The sequence below is a fragment of the Schistocerca americana genome, chromosome 5, assembly GCF_021461395.2.
Source record: "Schistocerca americana isolate TAMUIC-IGC-003095 chromosome 5, iqSchAmer2.1, whole genome shotgun sequence".
In the NCBI taxonomy this organism is placed as follows: domain Eukaryota; kingdom Metazoa; phylum Arthropoda; class Insecta; order Orthoptera; family Acrididae; genus Schistocerca; species Schistocerca americana.
Window position 1 is genome coordinate 717,539,291 of NC_060123.1, and position 23,588 is coordinate 717,562,878.

Here is a 23,588-nt window from a genome sequence, read left to right on the forward strand (position 1 = left end):
GTGTTCAAAAGGCTCTGAGCGCTATGGGAGTTAACATTTGAGGTCACCAGTCCCATAGAACTGCTTAAACCTAACTAATGTATAGACATCACACACATCCATGCCCGAGGCAGGATTCGAACCTGCGACCGTAGCAACAGCGCGGTTCCGGACTGAAGCGCCTAGAACCCCTTGGCCACCACGGCCGGCCTCATTGTAGTCCTTGTGGGAAAGAACAACAGTAGCGTTGCCTTGGTCAGCAGGCAAGACAACAATCTCAGGGCACTCCCTCAGGTCCTGAACAGCTGCCCTCTCTCTGCTGATAATGTTCGAATTCGCTGGGTTACTTCTCGTCGGAGCACAGCAGATTTCACGACGTCCTTATTCAGCTGCTTCACGGGCTAGTCGCTCCGCACCTTGTTCATCTGCGCTGGCGATGTCAGCGACCGGTGTGAACTTAGGAGTGGGAGCGAAGTTGAGTCCCTCTTCCACAACTGAAACAGCATCGTCACTCAGCTCCACGTCAGTCAGTTTTGCACAACAAACCGGCAGTACACCTTCGGACTGTTCGAATAGCTTAGAGTAGCTCTACTCATTACGTGAAACTATTACGGTTTCGTTAAAAAGTCTAGTACCGTAGAACGATGTGAAGCAATTTTTGGGTTAACCGCCAGATTTGCATCCACAACGCACCCAGCAGGCTGACGTGCCCGCAGGTGGTGGTGCGCGAGATGAACCGGCTGGGCATGATGGTGGACCTGTCGCACGTGTCGGTGCGCACCATGGAGGACGCGCTGGCCGCCAGCCGCGCGCCAGTGATCTTCTCGCACTCGTCGGCGCGCGCGCTCTGCAACAGCTCCCGCAACGTGCCCGACAGCGTCCTCAGGAAGGTCGTGAGTACAGGCCGTCCGAGCGTCGCGCTGCCCACGTGTCAGCCAGTCAACTCCACACCCGTCCCTGTGGAATCCCTCAAAAGAACCTCATGACGTCCGTGGCTATAGTGTGCAGACCCTAAGATATCCCATCCGTCGGATTTTCCCACTCGCCATACTGTACGCTCTGCATCGACACCTGCAATGTTTTTGTTGCCCTCGGGAGGTTGGTCAGCACAGTCGACATACCTGTTACATGTGAGACGTCAGACCCATCAATTCTGCCATACCCCGATTCACTTGGTGCGCTACAACTCCTGTACTGTGGCCGACGACTTCCTCAAGAAAGTCGCTAGCACAGCGTGTAAAATGCTGCAACCTTTAATATATACTACCTTACCTTTTAAGGAAACTACAGTGTGGGGTAAATGAAAGTGGCTCCAAGGTACAAAGAAACACGAGAGAGGAAAGGAAGTTCACTGCTAACCTTACTACAGCAGATGTTGAAAGTGACCGCCATTCATCTCTCGGCTCTTTTGGGCCCTGGTCAGCAAGCTGCAGAAGGCAGATCGAAGCTGGGCTGCTGGAATTGCTGCAGTCTCATCCGAAATGTTCTGCTGCAGTTCTTGAAGACTATGTGGGTTGCTGCGCTACACCTTAGACTTGACGGCTCCGCTCACAAAGTAATGGCACGCTGACGGATCAGGTGACCTGAGTGGCCTGCTAAGGCCGCCACCAGACTGACCTCTGCTAGCATCTCTGGCAGGCGTGAAGGCTGTGTAAATGTACTCCGAGGTTTGGCCGGCTGTGTTAGCAGCTGCTCCATCCTGATCGAAGTAACCCGTGAACAATTATACAAGACTGTGCTTAAACTGACACACAATATTTTTTAGCGCAACGCAATCTGACTTTCAATAATCCCTACAAAAGAATGGCCCTGACTAACATTAACCTATACCTTTCACAAATCACTTACCTCACAAAAATCTTCGTTACTCTAACTACTGCAATACAGCGAGCGCCACTACTGCCAGCTAAATAAAAGATTCAAACTACTGAAGGCACTAACTACTGATAGGCATAGTTAGCAAATGAAAGATTTTAATAGAGAACAAACAATGTATTTACCTTTATAGTGCTGAAAAATCATAATATACATAGCAGTTCATGACATCCAGTCTTACAAATTTCAAAACTCCGCCATCTCTCTCCCCACATCCACCACTGCTGGCGGCTCACCTCCAACTGCGCAACGCTACGCGCTGTTAACAGCCAACAGCCCAACACTACAATAGCGAATATTACAACAATGCCACCCAGCCGCAGACTGCCCACAGCACAGCCAGTGATTTTCATACAGAGCGCTACATGGCGTTACCAATATAAAAACCTAAACAGCCTACTTACACTGTACGTGTTTTCCTCCGCCGTTAATGCTGCCACAAATGGTTTCAAAATGTTGTCAGCGTCTGATGAAAAAAGGTGGGACCAATAACACAGCGTGCAGGCACCTTCTGGTCATCCAATGGAGTTTTGTGCAAGTTATGAGGATTCTCCGCTGCGCAGAACGTGTGATTCTGTGTGTTGATATAACCGCTCAGGTGAAACCAGGCTTCATCAGACATAAAAAAAAAGATCCATATCCAAGCCATTCACTGTTATCTCAGTGAAAAGGCACTCACAAAACTGATGGCGCTGAGGTCAGAGGGTCTGATTATACGCATGCATTCACGTCCAATCGTATCCTCTTTTCCAGGCCACTTTTATTTTCCCCGACCTCCAGAATATATTGCTTCTTACCTGCAAGTATAAGCTTTGAAGGTAAGAACAATAATGTACTGTGACTGCATGGATTGTTGAATGAATATGTTGCTACGAAATTGTTTTTGTTTAGCTCTTAAGCCAAATAGGCAGCTGCATGAATTATAACTTCAAATGGTAGAATCGCTGTTCATGTTTTTCAGAACTGATGTTGGTTGTTTTATGATCTGTCTACACTTCCGCCTAGGGGCCAGACTAAGCATTTGTCGCAATCAACCACGAAAACTCGTGACAAATGTTCAATAAATAAATATACAGGCAGGGCTATGCGATAAAAAATAACATTCACAATTCACAGTGCGTTTTCATTCAATTAAAATTGAGTTTAGAACTGTCTTTTTAGCACTTGAAGGAAACCTTGTAGACAGGGCGACCACAGATGTGACCAAACATCTGGGAGATTAAGAAGCCGCTTCAGCTGTATTTAATCTGTTTTGTGGCGTTTAATACCGCTTCCTCAAGGGACATCTTCATAACAATGAACCATGAAAGAGTAACACCCCCTAAACTACCCACTAGTACGAAAAAAATTGAGAACTTTCAGAAACCTGTGAAATGGACCAACTGTACTCACGTAACTAACTCATACATAATGTCAATACGTCAATCAATCAAGATCATCGGACGTAGGGATATATATTTTAGATATTTAAGCTTTATTCAAAGGATATTCTTATTATTTTCAATTGATTTTATTCCCCTTTGCCGTACTGTATGTATGAAGTCGTCGTCATTTAAGTCATTAAACGTCCATAGTTCATGTTGTTTCACTTAGGCTAACACCACTGTGAGGCAGTTACTAGTGATATCTGTCGGCTGCTTGAGCACAGGCATGATCACCAGGCAAGTTCACACACTTCCGTCTACCGACAGATACTCGTTGTTGTTGTGGTCTTCAGTCCTGAGACTGGTTTGATGCAGCGCTCCATGCTACTCTTTCCTGTGCAAGCTTCTTCATCTCTCAGTACCTACTGCAACCTACATCCTTCTGAATCTTCTCTTGGTCTCCCTCTACGATTTTTACCCTCTACGCTGCCCTCCAATTCTAAATTGGTGATCCCTTGATGCCTCAGAACATGTCCTACCAACCGATCCCTTCTTCTAGTCAAGTTGTGCCAAAAACTTCTCTTCTCCCCAATCCTATTCAATACCTCCTCATTAGTTATATGATCTACCCATCCAATCTTCAGCATTCTTCTGTAGCACCACATTTCGAAAGCTTCTATTCTCTTCCTGTCCAAACTAGTTATCGTCCATGTTTCACTTCCATACACTACACTCCATACAAATACTTTCAGAAACGACTTCCTGACACATAAATCTATACTCGATGTTAACAAATTTCTCTTCTTCAGAAATGCTTTCCTTGCCATTGCCAGTCTACATTTGACATCCTCTCTACTTCGACCATCATCAGTTACTTTGCTCCCCAAATAGCAATACTCCTTTACTACTTTAAGTGTCTGATTTCCTAATCTAATTCCCTCAGCATCACCAGACTTAATTCGACTACATTCCATTATCCTCGTTTTGCTTTTGTTCAAATGGCTCTGAGCACTATGCGACTTCTGAGGTCATCAGTCGCTTTGCTTTTGTTGATGTTCATCTTATACCCTCCTTTCATGACACTGTCCATTCCGTTCAACTGCTCTTCCAAGTCCTTTGCTGTCTCTGACAGAATTACAATGTCATCGGCGAACCTCAAAGTGTTTATTTCTTCTCCATGGATTTCTATACCTACTCCGAATTTTTCTTTTGTTTCCTTCACTGCCTGCTCAATATACAGATTGAATAACATCGGGGATAGGCTACAGCCCTGTCTCACTCCCTTCCCAACCAATGCTTGCCTTTCATGTCCCCCGATTCTTATAACTGCCATCAGGTTTCTGTACAAATTGTAAATAGCCTTTCGCTCCCTGTATTTTACCCCTTCCACCTTCAGAATTTGAAAGAGAGTATTCCAGTCAACATTGTCAAAAGCTTTCTCTAAATCTACAAATGCTAGAAACGTAGGTTTGCCTTTCCTTAATCTAGCTTCTAAGATAAGTCGTAGGGTTACTATTGCCTCATGTGTTCAACATTTCTACGGAATCCAAACTGATCTTCCCCGAGGTAGGCTTCAAGCAGTTTTTCCATTCGTCTGTAAAGAATTCGCGTTAGTATTTTGCATCCGTGACTTATTAAACTGATTGTTCGGTAATTTTCACATCTGTCAACACCTGCTTTCTTTGGGGTTGGAATTATTATATTCTTCTTGACGTCTGAGGTTATTTCGCCTGTCTAATACATCTTACTCACCAGATGGTAGAGTTTTGTCAGGACTGGCTCTCCCAAGGCCGTCAGTAGTTCCAATGGAATGTTGTCTACTCCCGGGGCCTTGTTTCGACTCAGGTCTTTCAGTGCTCTGTCAAACTCTTCACGCAGTATCGTATCTCCCATTTCACCTTCAGCTACATCCTCTTCCATATCCATAATATTGTCCTCAAGTACATCGCCCTTGTATAGACCCTCTATATACTCCTTCCACCTTTCTGCTTTCCCTTCTTTGCTTAGAACTGGGTTTCCATCTGAGCTCTTGATATTCATACAAGTGGTTCTCTTTTCTCCAAAGGTCTCTTCAATTTTCCTGTAGGCAGTATCTATCTTACCCCTAGTGAGATAAGCCTCTACATCATTACATTTGTCCTCTAGCCATCCCTGCTTATCCATTTTGCACTTCCTGTCGATCTCATTTTTGAGACGTTTGTATTCCTTTTTGCCTGCTTCATTTACTGCATTTTTATATTTTCTCCTTTCATCAATTAAATTCATATTTCTTCTGTTACCCACTCAAAAACTATTAATTTTAAGCTAAACATACAGTAAGTTTTTAAAAATCTCCGGATAGCCCCAAAAACATACATTTTCCACAATAGGCGCATTGTGCTGCCACCTACTGCCACGTACTCCATATGAGCGACCTCAGTAGTCATTAGACATCGTGGTCAGGTGATATGGTGTCACTTGTGTCATACGCCTGTACGCGAGATTTCCACAGTCCTAAGCATCCCTAGGTCCACAGTTTCCGATGTGATAGTGAAGTGGAAACGTGAAGGGACACGTACAATTCAAAAGCTTACAGGCCGATCTCGTCTGTTGACTGACAGAGATCGCCGACAGTTGACGAGAGTCTTAATGTGTAATAGGCAGACATCTATCCACACCATCACACAGGAATTCAAAACTGCATCAGAATTCACTGCAAGTACTATGATATTTAGGCGGGAGATGAGAAAAGCCACACATCACACCGGTAAATGCCAAACGACACCTCGCTTGGTGTAAGGTCGTGTTTTTCATGTAGGGGGCTTGCACCTCTTGTTATTTTGCGTGGCATTATCACAGCACAGTCCTATATTGATGGTTTAAGCACCTTCTCGCTTCCAACTGTTGAACAGAAGTTCGGGGATGGCGATTGCATCGTTCAACACGATCGAGCACCTGTTTCATAATGCACCGCCTGTGGCGGAGTGGTTACACGACAATAACGTCTCTTTAATGGACTGGCCTGTACAGAGTCCTGACCTGAATCCTGTAGAACACCTCTGGGATGTTTCGGAACGCCGACTTCGTGCCCGGCTTCACTGACCGACATCGATACCTCTCCCCAGTGCAGCACTCCGTGAATAGTGGGCTACCATTCACCAAGAAACCTTCCTGCAGCTGACTGAACGTATGCCTACGAGAGAGGAAGCTGTCATCAAGGCTAAGGGTGGGCCAACACCATATTGAATTCCTGCATTACCGATGGAGGGCGCCACGAACCTGTAAGTCATTTTCAGCCAGGTGTCCGGATACTTTTGATCACACGGTGTATATATGATATACCGATTAATATGTAAATTCCCTCCGCTTTTGATTGCTGTCCTTTCTTTTCCAGTAATTTGTTCTATAACTGGTATTTCGTTAACGTAAACGCTGTTTTAAGATGTTTTGTTCTTAATAAATGAAATAAATACATTTATACATACATATCTAAGTATGCTTTGGTATGCTGCCGCTACTTTCATTTTTTACTAATTGTTTTGGTGAAAATTCACGTGTTTATGTACGGAGTGCATATTCAGACCTGTAATTTAAAATGCATAACTTTTATAAAAAATATATTGTAGTAAACTGTCGATTATGAGCGGTACATGGGGACTTGAAATCCGCGGAAAATCCACTTTCACACTCCATCACACAACTTTGAAATAAAATAGTCTTGAACTGGTTTGCATCTCAGTGATGTAGCTTGTCTTTTACATATCGCACTGCGAATTTCAAGGGTCATTAACTTGTCAAATAGGAGACCATCTTCTTGCTGTAACTCTTCTGACCATTGAAGTGTTGACGGATGTTTTATTACTGTTTCTGGAAGCAGAGGAGTGTTATCATCTTCGTCGCTGTCGGCCACCTCGTCGGTTCTCCGTTGTACTCAGAACAATAGCACTGCCAGTCAGCATCTCATGACCTGGCTCTGTGCCGTCAACGTCAAACCATTCAGAAATGTTTTCTTTGTAGAGAATTGCACAACTTGGAGTACGTTTCAAAACAGCAGATACCGGTGGTAATGACCTCTCCTCTACGTCATTGGAATTACTGGTTCCATCAGTTTTAGCTTTAATGTTTCCTTATTGCTTGGCTGTGGTTGATTTTTTTTAAGTTACGCCACGTCTTAGACGCTTTATTCATTGCGTCCAACACAGATCACAATTTCCAAGATGTTTGAACAAGTTTTTGTAACAGACCCTCCGATAACCTTCCTTCATGACAGAAACGGCACCCTGATCCTTTAGTTGGATTAAGGCTGTCACATTAGGAGGTAAATATTTTACAAATATCATCCTCTCATCCTATTTCAGAGCATTTTCGTTCCCTTGCGATGACTCATTGTCCAATAACAATACAGCCCTTGCACATAATCCTTCACCATTAAATGTTCTCCCAGTCGTGGCACAAAGTAATTGTTGAACCACATTTGAAATATTGTGCGGTCCATCCAGTCCCTTTTACGGTGTAAGTAATGGACAGGTAAACTGTGCATTCTTTTCCTCTTAAACAGTGCGGTTTTTTATCTTTACCTGTTGCACCAGGCTGTACCATTAGCACAGTACAACAGAAATAACCTTTACTTGCTTGATTAATAACCAGGCGCACAACACTCTGTCTCTAACCTTAAGTTTTTGTTGGCAGACATTTCCAAAACAACACAGTTTCGTCTTCATCATTTACTTACTCCAGTTCTAAATTTTCTCGTGGAAAGAAACTCCTGGAAATCATTATAAAAATCAGAAACAGAGTTACTACCCGCAGTTAACTTCCCCTTTGGACGGCCGTTTCCCGGATACTGTGACGCTGTGTAAATCTTGTTAACCAGCTTTCAATTCCCAAGGTTTCGAGGAAAAAAAAAAAAAACTGTGCCTGCTCGGCGCATTTTAGCAGATACTTGTGTATTCTCTGCTGTTTGCCAACTCCAACATGACTTTATCCAGTTCTGCGTATGCAGCTATTTTAATAGTCTTCTGCTATGACACACCTTTAGATGAGTCAATACTGCTAGCAAAGTGAATTATTCAGTCACTGTTTTTCCATATAGTAGCGATCGTAGTTCCACCCATATTGAAAATCAGTGCCAGATGACGCGGGCTAGTACTGTGTTCTTCGAGTTTGTGTGGTTCTTTCAATTTCTACTGTAACTTCAACACAACTTGTTTTCGCTTTACAGACGTTGCTCGGCATTAACAGAAACCAATGAGCATCTTCCGCAACCATTACTGTCCAGCGCTTGCAGTGCTTGAGCAGCTCTTTGATTACTACATTCGTATTATATCGAGATTATCGCTCAAATGCGATCACTTACGAGTCTAAGAGAAATTTTCAGCAGCAAAAGTGAGTGGCAGAAATAGGCCTCAGAGAATCCAAAAAGAAGGTAATTGAGAGTTAACCGTACTATCTTCTGATAGGAACTCCATGAGCCCCGTCTGTGAACACTCAGTTTATGAAAATCTCACAACACTTGTCCAGCGTGTCACCAGTGCGCCATCTCCAGTGGCCGAGAGACCCACCAACCACCTTACGTCCGCATTACAGGTAGTGCGGAGCCATTGTTCTCAGGCGCCGTCTGTCGCTATCTGTGCTGCACAGTCATCAAACGGTGACATACTAGTCAGTGACACACCGGTATTACTGCAGTCACAACCAACACCGTTACAGCTGCTGTGGCCGTCCACACTACTGTAGCTCACATACTCCAAATCGACATCCAGAGATACACAAGGGAGAGCTGCCATCTGTGTTGACACAACGACGGCCCGTGGGACGCGTTCGTACCGCGAGTGCGTACAGCACTCTGTCAGTCTACTGTGTAGACCATGGAACGTCAAAGCAACAGTGCAAATGCCCGAATATCATGTTTACAAAGATAGAGCTACGTTCTTGGCTAAAAGTGAAGTGGTACGAGATCGGGATACGGAACAATGTTTCTAGGAATTGCCTGGAGCATGTGGTGAGATAGCTCTGCCATGCAGCACACTCGCACGATGGGTTCAAGCAGTCAGGTTAGGGAGAGATGCCGTGGAGGATCAGCCCCGTGCAGGACCACGCAGAGGACTATACAGTTCGACTCCTTGCTTCCTTGCCAGTGGACTTCATGTCGGTTAGCAGCATAAGTCGGAGTATGCCTGCGGGAAGATAGGACAACTGGGATACCTCCACTAACCCGACCCCCTCCACCCTCCCCCAGAAAATGGCGGTTCAAATTCCAACAGCATAATGAATCACACCACGGTTATCTCTAGTAACTTAAGAAAATGGCGGGAAGATAGGTCAATTGGGTTACCTCCACTAACCTAAGTCACCCGACCGCCACCTCTTCCTACAGATTTGCAGGAAAAGGACTCAGCCTGCACTGGGCTGCTGGAGAGAGGAAGGACTGTACGTTATTTATTTTGGAACAATTTATTTAGGGATGGAGTATATTTATCACAGTGATACAGAACACACGCTCTGACATTTCTCACAGCATACAGACCTACAACTACTCCTAAACAACTCATGTATAATACTCTGCACATGCGCTTGCTAATTGTAAACTGTGAAAATAACGCAATGCACAGCCTACAGACCTGCAAACCACTCGTAAATAATGAAATAAGTCTAGAGAGCCAAAAAAACCCATAAATTGTCAAAATAATAATCCATCTAAAAGACTCTGCAAACATGCTTGCTAATTGTAAACTGTCGAAATCATGCACTAGTCTTTATTGAAACAATTAGAGGCAGCACCACCATCCAGTGTGTTCGCCACAAGGTCCAGACTCCAACTGACCTAGTACCAGAGAGCACTATCATCCATATCGATATAATCCAAGATGGTGCGGGAAAAGGCAGGAAAACGGCTCTGCCTGCGCTAGGCTGCAGGAGAGAGTATGGAATGAGTGTACTTAACTTATTTTGGAAGAATTTATTTAGGGAACAATTTTGAGAGATAGTATATTTATCACACTGATAAAAAAAACACACCTCTGACATGCTTGGGGTCACGCCACAGATCTGTAAACTACTCCTAAATAACGTTCTGCAGACACGCAAACAACTCCTAACTTAACAAAATAATCTCAGTACAGGCCTGCAAACTGCTCCTAAATAATGCAGCACAGTGATGTGTAGACATGCTCAGTATTCATAAACTGTCCAAATAGCACACAGCACAGCCTACAGACCCGCTCACAAAATAATCGAAGAGGCACGAGCAGACACAGGCCCCTACCCTCTGTCCACTAGTCTGCACAGGAGCAACCGTCAGCCCTGCGAAGTGACGCCGCCGTTAGCTGTCAAACCACACACAGGCGCCCATTCAGGTCCCACACGCATGAGGTGGCAGCATCCTTTCCGTACTCAACACCTTAGAAATTCCTCTCGGGAGTGGGAGCGAAGACTTATTTACAAAGCACAGACGTGTTAGTGTGCTTGCCGCTACCCTCCCTCTACCTGTGGTCTGGCAAAGAGCTAATGGCCAGGTGATGCAGAAATCTGTTCCAGAACAGCAGAAGCTGCTTTGTCCTTAGCGACTCTAATGGACCATGCGTGACGTGTGGCTGACAAATCGCAGCGTGTAGCTACATACCATTGTAAGTGCATCTAGCAACATTCTCAGTGTTATACTGAAGCCACATGGCTATCTAAAATAATAACCAAGTCGAACTCTAGTAAATTGCATAGTGTCCCAGAAATAGTTAACGTGCGCTTTTGTAGGAGTTTTCGTGATGTCTCAGTTTGTATGCATGGAAATTCTTGCTCTAACAGAACCTGTTTACGAAAATAGCTCAGAATAACATCGAATGCACTCTTCCCAGGGCTCCTAACTTGATACCCCGTCCATGATGTGTTACCTCTCCTGCTTTCAACACACAAAAACGGGTGTGAGCCATCTGCGAGGCTTGCATGTACACAGACTTACAGAAAACAGAGCAAACGCTCTCCAAATGTGGTGGTGACTGGATACAGTCGAGTATAGTGCTGTATCATGCCTCCCGATCAGTGCATTTGGGCAAGGTGTTGGCAGCTGTGCTACATTTACAAGAAATTTTAGAACACAGAACGAGAGGTTGTCATGATAACATGGACAGATCTGACATAAAATCGATAGAATTGCAAAAAATGACGACGGAATAGTTATAAATTGACCGAATATGCACCGAAATGTGGGGAGAGATTGTTTGTGATTAACAATTTGTATATGGGAACAAGTATGCGGCAGCAGGAGGGATCTGAGATAACGTAGACATCGAAACGAAGGGAATCAGAGAGGCAGTCAATTTTTCTCCATTGAAGCAGCATTATACTGTATGTCTATTGAGGTACCAGTGACACACACGAGTTGACTACTGTACTTGATGCTTTTCAGGAAGACAGAGAACCATCCGCCTCTAAACCTACTTGCATCTGCGTTAAAAGATAACAGAGAGTGGACGGGGTGATCGATTGAGATGGAGCTTGTAACGAGGTACGATTCAATGGTTGACTGATGATGCATTCTAGAGAAGGAGAAGTTGCTACAGGTCACTTTTTGCACTGTTCTGTCAGGATGCATCAGGCGCGTGATATAGCCTGCGTTCTACTCATACACAGCTACATGTTCTGTATGTGGTTTAAAGTGCTGTCTACTTGAAATCATTAACAGTAAACCTGTCGGTCATCAGCGGACTTCCATCTCATGTGTGATGAAACGTGACACATTCCTCTAAACGAACTTTGATTTATGCGATGTACTCCAGCCCCCCTGTCGCATCTTGGGTGTAAAATCGAGACTTCAGCGTCATAAATACATTAGCGGTAATTGCTTGTGAGGCACTGCATTCCCCACATACACATTTGCCTGACAGGTGTGCTGTTAGTTATGGAATGACTTGTAATTTTCACATGACGGATGCTGCAGCTATGCTTTTATCTGTTTCCTTGTAAGAAGTCTTTGCCGTTACTAACGATCATTTTAAATAGGTCTGATGCAGGCATAGTATAATTACCGAACCGTGATCGCATGTGAACAGTGGGAGAGCTATATTGTACTCGTATCACACAGAGCCAATATTTTAAGTAAGTAGTTTTTCGTTTTACAGTTCGATAACATAGTTTACCTTAGAGAAACCGGGAAGAAGGATGTATGTCCTGGGCTTGAAATGTATTTCTTACATTGGAATATTAAAAGCGCTACATTCCATACGACTGATATGTTGGAAACACAAGTCCACAACGTTGTAGCCTTAGGAGTGTGCGTGTTTATGTTCTCTCTTACCAATACCTTCCAGGTACTGATCCTAGACTCTAGAACAATAGAGTTGATAGCTTGGTTGATTTACGTAAAAACGCGTCGAACTCCATCCGTTTGGAGCTCCATTGCGCTTAAAAATCATTTGTTGTTTGTTTTTCTTAACCGTCTGCTATTACATCACGACACTTTAAAATATGTTACTATACATCGATAAGGAGTGCTCCTCGACATGGGCGCATCTCGGGAGATCTCATGCACTTGGGTATGTGAGGACTCGGAAAGCTCCATTCATTCACGAGCCGTGGAGTGTAGCGGTCTACTTCTGATCGGTTGCAGATTAATTCGGTAATGGTGCTGCAGGTCAGGTTGGTCAATGACAGTGTGATGAGGTTCTTTCACTCTCTAATTTTACCCTAAGACAGCGAGAATGCTCTGTGACTCTCATACACAGAGAGATAGATCGTAGATTAAGCACTGTGCTTGAGGTGTTAGAAATATGTAGAGCTCTGTCTGGTATTCTCTGACGATTTATGTGTTCGAGAATCAACACTGAATGGACATACTGCGCTGTCATCTATCTACATTCGCAATGATACTCGCAAAGTAGAGAAGGGGCAGTTTACCTATGATACTGAAATTCGGGAAACATACTGTCACATCATTGGCCAGTGTTGAAATTGTTCGCGCTATCAGCTGTGATGCTTATTATTATGGTACATCGGCGGCGTCTTTTCCATCCCATCCGTGTACTGTCGCGCTGTTAGTTACCACTTAACGATTGACTGACAGTGCTTGTTCGAGTTGGGGAATGATTTTTATGGATGAGTGACACCTTCTGTGGGTTTCTAGCACCCAAACAGTGATCGAGGACATGAGTGCAATATGAGGAATCAGTCGAAGGGGAACGCAGAGCCATCATGTATTCCATCACTGTGACAGATTAGTTTAAAAGTAGAGGTCGTCAATCACTTTCGGACATCAGTTTGGAAACTCTCCAGAATTCAGCCAAACTCTTCTAGTTTCCTTATGTTGTAACTGTCTTTTATTTAAAATCATCCACCATGTGTCGCGTATTATGGTAGCCGCAGTAACAAAATTATTTACTCCGTGCGATGTCTAGTTTTCTGCGAGAGGCCGTGGATTAGAGCGTCTTAATGTCAGTTTAGGACCTGACATAGATCTCGAAGTCGTGGCAGAAAAAGAAAATGTATGGCGGTGTACAAAGTGTGTTAGAAAACAATGTTTCAAACAACAACTCTGGGTCACAGGGAGTGCCTCTTGCGACTTTCAGTATAGTCTGTGGGATACGGTCATCATCCCACAGTGCGGGTGATGAAACCTTAAACTGGTCTGTGCAGTTGATCGATACCAGTATATTTAATAGGATCGTCACAAGTGCTCGATGCCTGCATGCGTGTGGTATTTGGTTTTGATATATGGGAGGTGAGAGAAGAGTTAAATATCTTATCTTGTTCTCTGATGGATGGAGTTAGTTGAGCTTTTATAGCTCATAATTTTTCTCTGGCAGGTGGAATAAAATAACGACGACAGAATTTTGGGGTGATAGACCCTAAGGGACTCAGATCTGTAGTACCTGCTTGTAGTTTGGAGAAGCACCAGAATGCAGTAGCCAAATCCACATCCTTCCCCCAGCTCCTGTACTGTCTTTTATTCTGCCTGGAGTTGCAGGATCAGGCTTCGTTTCTGTCGAATTATCCAAACACAGTTCTGTCACAGTAAACCAGATTCGCCTGTTTCTATACAGGTTGCCGAAGGTAGTAGCTTTCTCCGACTTCTGCTCAGTTCTGACTTGCATTGGCACAATCACATGTACAAAGTTGTAGGGACAGTAGTGCACAGTCCAAGGCTAGTTGCAAGATACATAGGGGCTACCTGAAACTAGGTTGGAATTTTACTGTAGCACATAGGTTCGAGAAAGGTGGCTCGTTTTCGAGATATGTGATTGCCAGAAATATGATATGGCATCGAGACAGAATGCATTACAAATACTGAGGAAATATCTAGTGGCGGTGGCGTGAGGGGTTGCAAATATTTGTTTCATACCACGCTCCTTAGCTGAATCGCTTTCAAAATTGGATAATTTTATTACGAGGGTGCACCGTCGGCGACGTGTAACTGCACTACTTGTGTGATAATATACACTCCAGTGATCACTGTCTATATTTAGTGTCAAGGTATTTGTCTGGAAAAACCACGTTATTCGTAGCTAATGCCATACATGGATTTGACATTGATACTTGTGTGCATCTGTAGAATCAAGACCGCTTGTGACAGTAACATACAGTAGCTGTTGGGATCGGGTTTTTTAACATCTGGCGGTTTGTAAGACGATCACCGTGTCGGTATCTGTCTGTAAAACCCACATGGTTCTTAGGTAACGCCATAAGTGGATTTATAAAGCAAGTATAACTTTTAACATGGATACTTGTGTGTACCTGTAAAAACAAGATCTCTTTTGACAGTAACATACAGTAGTTGCTGCGATCGCTTTTTTTTAAGATATGAGACGATTACGGCTCTCTTTCTAAGACACAGTGGTATCACACACAAGATAAACATATCAGACATGTACACCCATCGCTGATTTTCTCTCAGTATTATTTTGTATCGTAGATAATCAGTTATTCAAGAAGTATTATACTTAGTAGTAGGGGGTGCATGATAGTTTCTCCTTGAGCATCAGGCTTATAATGTGTGTGTTTGCATTCCAACATATGCAAAGGAAATGACTATGTCCATTCATAAGGAAGGTATGGATTTGACGTCTAGTAATGTGATAGCAAAGGGGAGAGTATATCAAGTCACAAGAATGGTACTGATATTTCTATTTCCAGAGCCATAGCTGTCAACAGGGTCTATATCTTCGGAATTATATCGCACAAATGTTACTGATATGCAAGAAATATTGATGTGTGCTTGATATCGAGAAGTACTGCTAAAATGGTATGATATTCTAACAAACCATGCGAAATTAGATATGTTCCTGTAATCCCAGAGTCTGGAGATGGGTGTAGAAAAGCAAGCAAGCAAGCGAGCAGGCAGATCCAGACCAGAAACAGTAAGGCGTTTGTGATGAGGGGGGAAATGAGGCCGAATTTGTAGAACAGTTCTGAGTGTGACTTCGATCCACTGAGGGCGCTGTGGTCATGTGTTGGGGGTGGATGCCCACCCAAACTCGCGATAAATATCTACAGTGCTGCCTGTCTTTGTGGTATATGTACAAATGGTGTAAAAGTGTTGATTTTGTATGGCACAGGATATGAATTGTATGTTTACTACATCATATATATTGCTGGATTGGAGATCGGTTTCAAGCTCTAATATTCAATCTCCTGTCCTCGGTGGGAGAGCAGTGTAATCGACTAGGAGTCTTTCCATATTTGACGATATGTAGGGGCAATTTGCAGGTTTTAATTGTTGGTGCAATATGGCGATCTGCGTAAAATAGTTTTTACCTTGAAAGTCTCATCTGCAGAAAGAAAGGATAGATGGATGCTGCTTCGATACCAGCGGCATCAATAATTGGGCGGGTAAATTCGATAAGAGCTAATCGTAATGCTCGATTCATTCACAAGACATCCTTTGTGCTGGGATATAGGAGTTTCTACATAGTGGTGGGGACGTTTGTGTGTGTTGAAAGCAGGAAGATTAACATGTAATGGATTGGGTATTACGTTAGCAGCGCTAGGAAGAGTAGATTCGATGTTATTCTGCACTGTTTTCGTAAACAGTTTGTGTTAGGGCAAGAATTTCCGCTCATACAAGCTGAGACATCACGAAAACTCCTACAAAAGTGCACGTTAAGTATTTCTGGGACACTATGCAATTTACTAGATTTCGACACAGTTATTATTTTAGATAGCTATGTGGCTTCAGTACAACGCTGAGAATGTTGCTAGATGCACTTGCAATAGTATGTAGCTACAGGCGGTGATGTGTCAGCCACATGTCACGCATGGTCTGTTAGAATCGCTAAGGACAAAGCAGCTTCTGCTATTCTGGAACGGATTTCTGCAGCATCGCTCAGCAATTAGCTCTCCGCTGGACCATAGGTGGAGGGAGGGTAGCGGTGAACACACGTGCGTGCATCCCACCTTGGAGCGTCTGTGCTTTGTAAATAGGTCTTCGCTTGCGTCTGGTTGTGTCATCAACGGCGCCTAGGTGAAAACATACTTCAAGAGGATTTTCTCAGGTGTTGAATATGAAAGGGATGCCACTGCCTCATGTATGCAGGACCCGAATGGGCGCCTGTGTGTGGGTTGACAGCTGATGGCTGCATCACTTCATGGGGCTGTCGGTAGCCTCCTGTGCAGTCTAGTGGACAGGGGCCAGCAGGCGGTGTGTGTGTGTATCTCTTGCATTATTTTGCGAGTGGGTCTGTAAGCTGTGCTATGCACTATTGGGTCAGTTTAGGAGTACTGAGCATGTCTACACATCGCTGTGCTGCATTATTTAGGAGAAGTTTGCAGGTGTATAGTGAAATTATTTCGCTAAGTTAGGAATTGTTTGCGTGTCTGCAAAGCGTTATTCAGGAGTAGTTTCCAGATCTGTGCTCTATGTGGTGTGACCCCAAGCATATCAGAGTATGTGCTTTTTATCAGTGTGATCAGGCTGAGTCATTTTCGCGCCATTTTCCCCCTACAGATCACCATCTTGGATTACATCACAGGAGGGATGACAGCGCCCTCTGGTGGCAGAATTGTTACTAGATCAGTTGGAGTCTAGATCTCGCGGAGGAGACACTGCATGGAAAATAAAAGCTTATGTCCAGCACAGGCAGGGTAGTTTTCCTGCCTTTCTTCCCCACCACTTTGGATTACATCATGGAATGGACCACAGCGCCCTCTTGTGGTGGTACTGTGTACTAGGTCACTTGGAGTCCAGACCATGTGGTGAATACACTGTTTGCCGCCATATTGGATAATGGTACTTGTTATCAGCTGACGTCATGGCTGCCATCTTTGATTATGTCACGGAATGGACCACAGTGGCCTCTGGTCTTGGTACTGTGTACTAGGTCAGTTGGAGTGTGGACATCATGGCAAACACACTGGATGGTGGTGCTGCACCTAATTGTTTAAATAAAGACTTTTGCATGATTTTGACAGTTTACAATTAGCAAGCATGTTTGCAGAGTCTTTTAGATGGATTATTATTTTGACAATTTATGGATTTTTTGGCTCTCTAGACATAAACGTATTGCATTATTTACGAGTGGTTTGCAGGTGTGTAGGCTGTGCATTGCGTTATTTTCACAGTTTACAATTAGCAAGTGTGTGTGCAGAGTTTATACATAAGTTATTTTGGAGTAGTTGCAGGTCTGTATGCTGTGTGGCATGTCAGAGCATGTGTTCTGTATCACTGTGATAAATATACTCCATCCCTAAATAAATTGTTCCAAAACCAGCAGCCCAGTGCAGGCTGAGTCCTTTTCCTGCCAATCTGTAGGAAGAGATGGCGATCAGGTGACTTAGGTTAGTCCCAACGCCCTTTCTTTCCTGCCATTTTCTTGGGTTATTAGAGATACCCCAAGCGACCTTTCTTTACCTCCAAAATTAAAACGTGGCGCCAGTTCATAGGATGAGCTGGCGGTCTGGTGACAAGTTAATGGAGGTAGCCCAGTTGTCCTATCTTCCCACTAAAATTCAAACTTCCCATCAAAATGCGCCATCTTGGATGATGTCAAGGCCGCCAGCTTGGATGGCAGTACTTTGTGGTAGAACATAGATTGTCCCAATGCTCCTGGATGTGCTCAAACGAACCGAACTGTAAATGCCAATACAACAGATGGGGCACTCCGAATTTCCTCGTCTGCAGAAAGTATACGCAACACCGAGTGCTGTGAAGTGGCGTATATTGTGGCGTACGACGCTGATGGGGTAAGACTGCACGACGCTATACCACAAAGAGTGACTGTAGATGCTGCCTGCTACTGCTCGTAACTAAACATTACTTTCGTTCGGCAGTCAGGTGAAAGCGATGACGTTTCACAGAACAGGACCACAACATTGTGCAGGAGGATGCACGGTGTCAGACAGCTGCTGCTGCCCACGACCACCCGTGCCACTGGCAACGGGAATGTCCGGAGGGTCCACCGTACTCACCCGCCACGAGTCACCGAGATTACGATCTCTCTGCCAAAGGGAAGAACCACCGCGAACGATCCCGTACAGAACCAAAGATGACATTATCCACGCCGTAGGTGTGTCAATACGGGACATCGGTACTGTACAAGCATCAGACTTTAGTCAGTGACAGACCACTCGTACTCCGGTCACAACCTTCACCACTACTGTTGCTGTGGCCGCCTTCACTAGTGTAGCTCGCTTACGTCTTCCGGACACGTGGGAGAGGTCATAAACAAAGGTAGCAATTATGTTGAAAGTGGGTAACTATACGTACTCCTGTCAATACAGTTACGTCATAGAAAAATAATAGTTCTCATTACTTTTTATCCAGCGCTTGTAGTCGGTACATAATTGAAAGTTACCTCAACGCCTTGCTACTCGTGTCGGCTGTGTGCTGAGCTGCGCACGGTTGCAGGCGCTGAACCGCGGGCTGGTGATGGTCAACTTCTACTCGCGGTTCCTGACCTGCAGCCAGGACGCCACCGTGGCCGACGCGGCGGGTGAGTAGGCCAGGCTGACTGCGCGCCGTAGAGTCGACTAGGCCGTAGAACAGACCGGCCGGCGTCAGCGCGCGCTCCGCTCTTGTTGCAGCCCACATCGAGCACGTGAGGCGCGTGGCGGGCGTCGACAGCGTGGGCCTGGGCGCCGGCTACGACGGCATCAACAGGTACCGGAGACTCGCGCGCGCAGCCAGCCACGCAGGGCGCAGTCAGGCGCAGCCATACTACTTAGTCTTAGATTTCACATTTCTCAACTACATATGTCACAAAAAAAAAAATTCTCAGTATTATTTACTTATTTTTGGCACGCAGAAGACATAATATAATTTTTATGTGGCGCAAACTGTCGGAATACGGAGAGATGCAGACAATTTCATAGAGTTTTGCACTCATGTGTCCACGTAACCGTGTATTCTTTAGTTTCGTAATCATTATGGAGGCTTGGAAACTCTACTCAGAAAATCAGAAGACGTGAATAGTTTTAATGTAAAAAAGATTTGTCATTAAGATTTGCAGTTACACCTGCAGTTGCACAGTGCCTCTTTCAACTGAAACGACAAATGGTCTGCCGGCCAGAGTGGCCGTGCGGTTCTCGGTGCTTCAGTCTGGAACCGCGTGAACGCTACGCACGCAGGTTCGAATCCTGCCTCGGGCGTGGATGTTTGTTAGGTTTAAGTAGTTCTAAGTTCTAAGGGACTGATGACCATAGATGTTAAGTCCCATAGTGCTCAGAGCCATTTGAACCATTTTTAAGGCAATGGACACACTATACACGTATTTACGACTGACAATAATTACGAACTTGAGGCGAGGAGCTTTCCTTTGATATGCGGCCTGAAGGTGGTGCCTTCACCTGAACTGACTGTCGGTACAGAAACACAAGTGACAGCGGCGGCTGGTGGCCTCGTCATGCCACCGCTGTTTAATGATATCCCAGACTCGCGCTTAAGAGGAACTACCTAAGGATGGGTTTCATCCGACTCCTACAAACAGTTGCAGATCGCATCAGCAGAGTGCTAAAAAGATACAATAATGGCACAGTGATCAAACCGACGACAAAGATGGGTGAGTATTTAAATACTGTGAAAGACTGCTGGACAAGTGAGGAGTACATAAAATCACAAACACATGGTATCAGGTGTACATAGGAAGAACAGTGGTATAGACTCCAGCGACTCGAGTATACTTTATTTATATTTGTGACGACATGTGACACAAATCACTCCCGCCAATCTCAGTACAGTATCAAAATGAGGCTGCCCCGGGTTCAATATAGTGTAAAAAAATAAAATAAATTTGAAAGAGCTCCAGTTAGCCCAGTTGTGCATTGAATCCCACGGCCCCCCTTCCATCCTCACCAGTCAATCACAGCTTACAAGGGAACCTCCCCATCGCACCCCCCCTCAGATTTAGTTATAAGTTGGCACAGTAGATAGGCCTTGGAAACCGAACACAGATCAATCGAGAAAACAGGAAGAAGTTGTGTGGAACTATGAAAAAAAAGCAAAATATACAAACTGAGTAGTCCATGTGAATGATAGGTAACATCAAGGACACTTGTAGCTCAGGAGCGCCGTGGTCCAGTGGTCGGCGTGAGCAGCTGCGGAACAAGAGGTCCGTGGTTCAGATCTTCCCTCGAGTGAAAATTTTAATTTCTTTATTTTCGCAAAGTTATGATCTGTCCGTTCGTTCATTGACGTTTCTGTTCACTGTAATAAGTTTAGTGTCTGTGCTTTGCGACCGCACCGCAAAACCGTGCGATTAGTAGACGAAAGGACGTACCTCTCCAATAGGAACCGAAAACATTTGATAGCAAGGTCATAGGTCAACCGATTCCTCCACAGGAAAACACGTCTGATATATTCTATACGAAACTGGTGACGGCATGTGCGTCACATGACAGGAATATGTTGTCGACCCACCTAACATACACACTTGGCGAATGGGTAAAATATTCCTCTACCTTGCCCGATTTCGGTTTTCTTGTGGATGTGATAATCACTCCCAAAAAAGTGACGAAAACATGAGTTTGTCACACAAACTACAACAAATGAATGCAACAGTTTCACAGTCGTACAGTTTTCCCTGTGCTCTGTCAAAACATATGTTTTTAACGTTTTCAAATTTTTCCTTGTGTAGACCGTCAAATCCTGCATATTTCCAAGCAAATCTGAACATGTCCTGGAATTTTGGAGAGCGAAATTGATGTCTGAGTGCCTGAACTTTGATAATTGTCTGAAAACAAAAAAATTAAACTTTTCACTCGAGGGTAGACCTCGGTCCACAGGTGCTCACGCTAACCACGAGACCACGCTGCTCCTCAAGTCACATCATCCTTGTTGTTGCCTATCGTGTGCATGGACTACTCAGTTTCTATATTTTGCTTATTTTTTCATAGTTCCACACAACTTCTTCCTGTTTTCTCGATTGATCTGTGTTCAGTTTTTCAAGGCCTATCCACTGTGCCCACTTATAACTAAATCTGAGGGGGGTGCGATGGGGAGGTTCGCTTGTTAGTAAAACTGTCGTCAGATACGCAGGTAAAACGTTATGTAAGCTTCACAGACGACAAGGTCAAAGAAATTTGTCTGTGAATTGTGTTCATGCGCAACACACACACACACACACACACACACACACACATACACACACACACATACACACACGCGCTCGCGCGTACAGAGAGAGAGAGACGGAACGAGACTCTTCTGTATTAAATATATCAAGTTCTTTATTCCTAGCTCACGCTATCTCTCTCCAGCAACAGTGAGGAAATCTCTAATTCCTCTCTTTCTCCTTCGTAGTCACCCCCCTCCCCCCACACACACTGAAGTGGAAAAAAATATGGCACTAAGGGAATAGGAAGGAAAAAGCTAAACAAATGTACTCCTGACATAAAATTTATTAGATTTCTTCCATACAATGCTGCTATGTACAGTGCTTCTGCCTACGATGTTTTTACATTCAATCATTTTACATACAATGGTGTTTATACATTCGCTGTCTGAGCTACTATGGTGGATCGCTATATTTCCAGAGAAAAGGGTACATCAAAGTAATCAGAATATGAGTAAGAAGTATGTGATAGTGAACTCAAATTGAAATCTGTAATTACAACATTACTATTATTATCTACAATTTACATTTCAAACTCATTTTTCAAAAATTTGTCTTACATTATTAACGTTTTCAGGCATTTACGATAAAATTAGTCATTACAGTCATTATTCTTCAGATAGTATAAATCAGTGCTCACCTCATCGTCAAATATGAAGTGCTAATCATCCTTTACCGAGAGTGCTAATGTGCTTTGCATTGTAGTCGTTAACTGTGTACAGATTCGGACGAATTGTATGATGCGCAGTCGACTTTTCATTTCCTTTTAGCACGCGTTCCCTCTTCATTTGCTAGTGAGCTTTTCACATCTTTCTCTCTACGTATTACACATTGCACTTCAGTTATGGGAGCGTACGTTTCCGCTCTCATTCCTACGAATTCAATAATGATCGCCCCTGACAATTCATCTTTCGTTATACAGGAAGGGTACTTGGGATGGCATAAATTTTATCATCAACGTAAACTGAAGTCTCAAACCAACTATGCGCACTGATTTTATTATCGTCATAAATATCTGAGTTGGTTACATGGTATATTACGCTCTACATATCTGTGTACCACATTTTTTTCATTTTTTGATCCATCTTTTTTCCGAAAAATTCAATGACCATATGAAACCAGCGTGTTGGAAATTTCTAAAATAGCCTTTGCTGCTGCTATTCGTCTATCAAACACAACATTAAGTGTGGTTAATGCAGTTCCAACCAGATTTTGATTATTTTTCATTTACATTTACAGAGACAAAAGTTATAAATTCAAGTAGTGTGTACTTCAGCTGCTGCGTTCGTTTCGTACCTTTCGCCGTGTCGGTTCTGTCATTTACTTTTATATAATTTTTGATTGTATACGGTCACATTTACGAAGTGTACTGGTGATCCAGTTACTCTGTCCCACTATAGTGTACGAATATTCTCTTATTCTGGATTTCGATCCTTTGAAGGGTGTTGCTGAAGTTTACTTAGAAATACGAAATACACTTTGAACTGTTAAGTTTCAGTTCACTATATTTTAAGTTCTTCCTCTGTTACAACGACAGATCCCCTTTAATTACAACTCGAAATAGTCTAAACCATGAACACAATATTATACACGTAACCTGTGGTCCGTGCATCATTGTTCCATCTTTGTACATCAAACAAATGATTTATTTACACAGTTCAGCTAGAAAAGTGTGACAACTGACCTGCCATCGATATGAACCCGTCCGGCCGATAGCAGCGTCACCTGGCGAGGAATGAATACTAGGCAAATACACGCACGGTGCATGTAGCATCAATGAGCGCGCTGTTCGTGTGTAGAATGGGTAACGCACGCGATCTGTCTGAATTTGAGCGAGGGCAACTTGTGATGGCCCGGAGGG

General features: G+C 43.9%; 1 protein-coding gene across 1 annotated transcript in view; it reads left to right on the forward strand.

Annotated features, from left to right (window-relative positions):
• The window catches only part of LOC124616657 (dipeptidase 1-like), a 181,702-nt gene that overhangs the window by 127,792 nt on the left and 30,322 nt on the right, over window positions 1-23,588 (forward strand). The window contains exons 7-9 of the mRNA XM_047144985.1: window positions 696-872; window positions 19,027-19,111; window positions 19,203-19,278. Coding sequence (XP_047000941.1) covers window positions 696-872; window positions 19,027-19,111; window positions 19,203-19,278 — 338 coding nt within the window. The remainder of the gene's footprint in view (window positions 1-695; window positions 873-19,026; window positions 19,112-19,202; window positions 19,279-23,588) is intronic.